Raw genomic sequence first — 2,636 nt, 5'->3', positions numbered from 1 at the left:
TGGGGGTGGGACTTGTTCTGCCCAGCACCAAAGCCCAGAAATGTGAATAAAGGGGGTAGGTGCAGAGAGGCAGAGTTTGGACGTAAGTACAGACCCTTTGGCAATGAGAACTGTTCTACAAGAGTAATTGATGGCCTAGTACTGGAGGGAGTAATGATGATGATGATGGTAATAATAATAAGTAACATTCCTAAAGTGCTTACTTCGAGGCACACTGCTACATGTTGTACATTTATTACCTCACTTGATCCTCACAACCACCCCAGGAAGTAGATGCTATTAAGATTCCCATTTTACAGATAATAAAATTGAAACAAAGCGAAGTGACTTGCCCAGCATCACACAGCTAGAAAGTGTCTGAGACTGGATTTGAATTCAGGCCTTACTGACAGTATCACTCTGTCTATTGCCCCACGTAACTCCCTTGGTATCTTGTCCCCCTGAAATGGAAGTCTTCGAACAAAGGCTATAAGAACATGTGTGGGGATTTGGAAACAGAATTGTTGCTCAGGCCTGGGTCAGAGAAAACACCTTTGGGTGTCATCCACTTATTAGTTTTATGTCACTCTGTGATTCTTGCCTGGAAAAGAATCAAGCTCAGAACTCTCACAGCCCCAGCATCTTCCTCTGAGACCTAGAAACCTCCCCCGAGGCAGCTCAAACAAGCTGCCCCCATCCCAGCTGAGGGGAAGGAGAAGCTCCTGGGGCCCTGATGCCCCCCTCAGCATCTGCTGGGAAGGTTTTTGTTCGGGGCTGTATCACTGTGGGAGGGTAGCTATAGTCCTGTTGACAGTAATAGACTGCAGCGTCCTCAGCCTCCACTTTGCTGATTGTGAGGGAGAAATCTTTCCCATACCCACTCCCACTGAACCGGGCAGGGACCCCAGTATGCAGCCTGTTTGCTAAATAAATTAGGAGCTTGGGAGCCTCTCCTGGCTTCTGTTGGTACCAATCAAATTCATCATTAACAGCAGAGCTGGTCTTGCAGTTAATGGTGACTTTCTCTCCTGGAGACACTGACAAAAATTCTGGCGACTGAGTCACCACAATGGCCCCTCTGGAACCTGGAATCAAAAAGAAGAGATAAAACACCATCTATATGTCTTCATTATCCTGGACTTTCAATTCAGAATGAATAAACACAGAGAAAAAACAAATTTTCTTCCTCTCTCCTAACCTCCCCCAGACACATCCCAGAGATGGCCAGAAAGCAATAGAGCATGTGCAGGATCCCTCACCTGAGATCCAGAGCAGCAGAGAGCAGAGGAGCTGAGCCTGGGCCCCCATCTCCTCCCCTGGCCTTGGATGCTGTTGAGCAGAGACCTCACCCATGAGCTGGCATTTATCTGGGTCGGAGCCTCTGGGGCTGTCCCTGGGGAGACATGCAAATCACCTGATGTAGGCAAGGGGAAGTAGAAAGATAGAATGATTTTAAGAGCTTTCCTTTCAAATAGCTGGACTATTGATAAATTCAACTCATAAAAAACATATTATTCCGTCTATTCCCCCAAACAGTGGTATCAGACTAAAATCCCCTTTGGGCTATTTATTGATTTAGTTTTGTTATCAATGTTTTATTGTAATTTTTGTTAATTCTGTTTTCCTTTTTTAAGCTTTTACTAATTTTGAACTTTAATTTAGAGAGACACAAAAAGGAACATTTCTATGTATGGGACCCATCATGAAAACAGGATTCAATACCTAAATTTCCCTTTCAAATTGTTTCCTTTTTTTGAAAGTATAATAAATATTGTTTTCAAAGTTATCCTGTTTTTCTGCATTTTCTTCTAAGTTTTCTTTTGTTCTTTGCTTTTCATTTCACATTTTTCTCCTTCTCTTCCTAACTCAGTCTATAGAAAGCTACCATTAAACATAATTATGTATATATAAGTATATATTCATATGTCACACCCAACTATACATATTTATGATTATCAGTTATTTTCTGTATATGAATAATGTCTTCTTTTATAGCTTCTTTGTTGCCGATATGAGTATTCATAATACTCCAAATATCTTAGTCATTCCAAGTTTTCTGTAGAACATTATTCCTTTTACAATGGACAATATTTTCTTTCTTCTAGTCATTTCACTCTTCATTATTTCAAAGAAGTCTTTCCATATTTATCTAGGATCATCTGACTCACCATTTCTTATAAGACAGTAACATTCCACCAAAATCATCTATCATAACTCACTGAGCCATGACCCAGTCATTGGGCATATCCTCAACCTTCAGTTCTTTACCACCACAAAGACAGGTACTACTATATTTTAGTTTTTACAGATCCTTTCCTTTTTTCCTTATTACCTTGGTAAACAGATCTAAGAGAAGCACTGCTGGCTCAAAATGTCTACATAGTTTTATAATTTTTTGGGCACATTTCCAGATGGCTGTCCAAAATTCTTGGATCACTTTATTGTTCCTCCAGTAGTAAATCAGGTTCCAATTTTCCCCTATTCCCTGCCCTCCAACACTTGTCATTCCCCTATATATATATATTTACTGCTTCATTGAAAAAATGCCTGTTCTTATCTTTGACAACTTATCTATTGGGGAATTACTTGTAGTCTTATAACTTTTTACAATTATTAATAGTATTTGGAAGAGCAAAAGCTCAAAAACTTAGATTGAA

General features: G+C 40.0%; 1 gene segment (V, D, J or C); it reads right to left on the bottom strand.

The window, feature by feature from the left end:
- Positions 1-488: 488 nt before the first annotated feature.
- On the bottom strand, positions 489-1,304 carry LOC127547554 (immunoglobulin kappa variable 1-6-like). The segment is given in 2 exon segments: positions 489-1,064; positions 1,239-1,304. Coding segments are annotated over 2 exon segments (456 nt in total).
- Between the last annotated feature and the right edge of the window lie 1,332 nt (positions 1,305-2,636).

Source organism: Antechinus flavipes, chromosome 2 (assembly GCF_016432865.1).
Source record: "Antechinus flavipes isolate AdamAnt ecotype Samford, QLD, Australia chromosome 2, AdamAnt_v2, whole genome shotgun sequence".
Classification (NCBI taxonomy): domain Eukaryota; kingdom Metazoa; phylum Chordata; class Mammalia; order Dasyuromorphia; family Dasyuridae; genus Antechinus; species Antechinus flavipes.
Note: the sequence above shows the minus strand (reverse complement) of the source record. Positions and strands in the feature narration are given on the sequence as shown.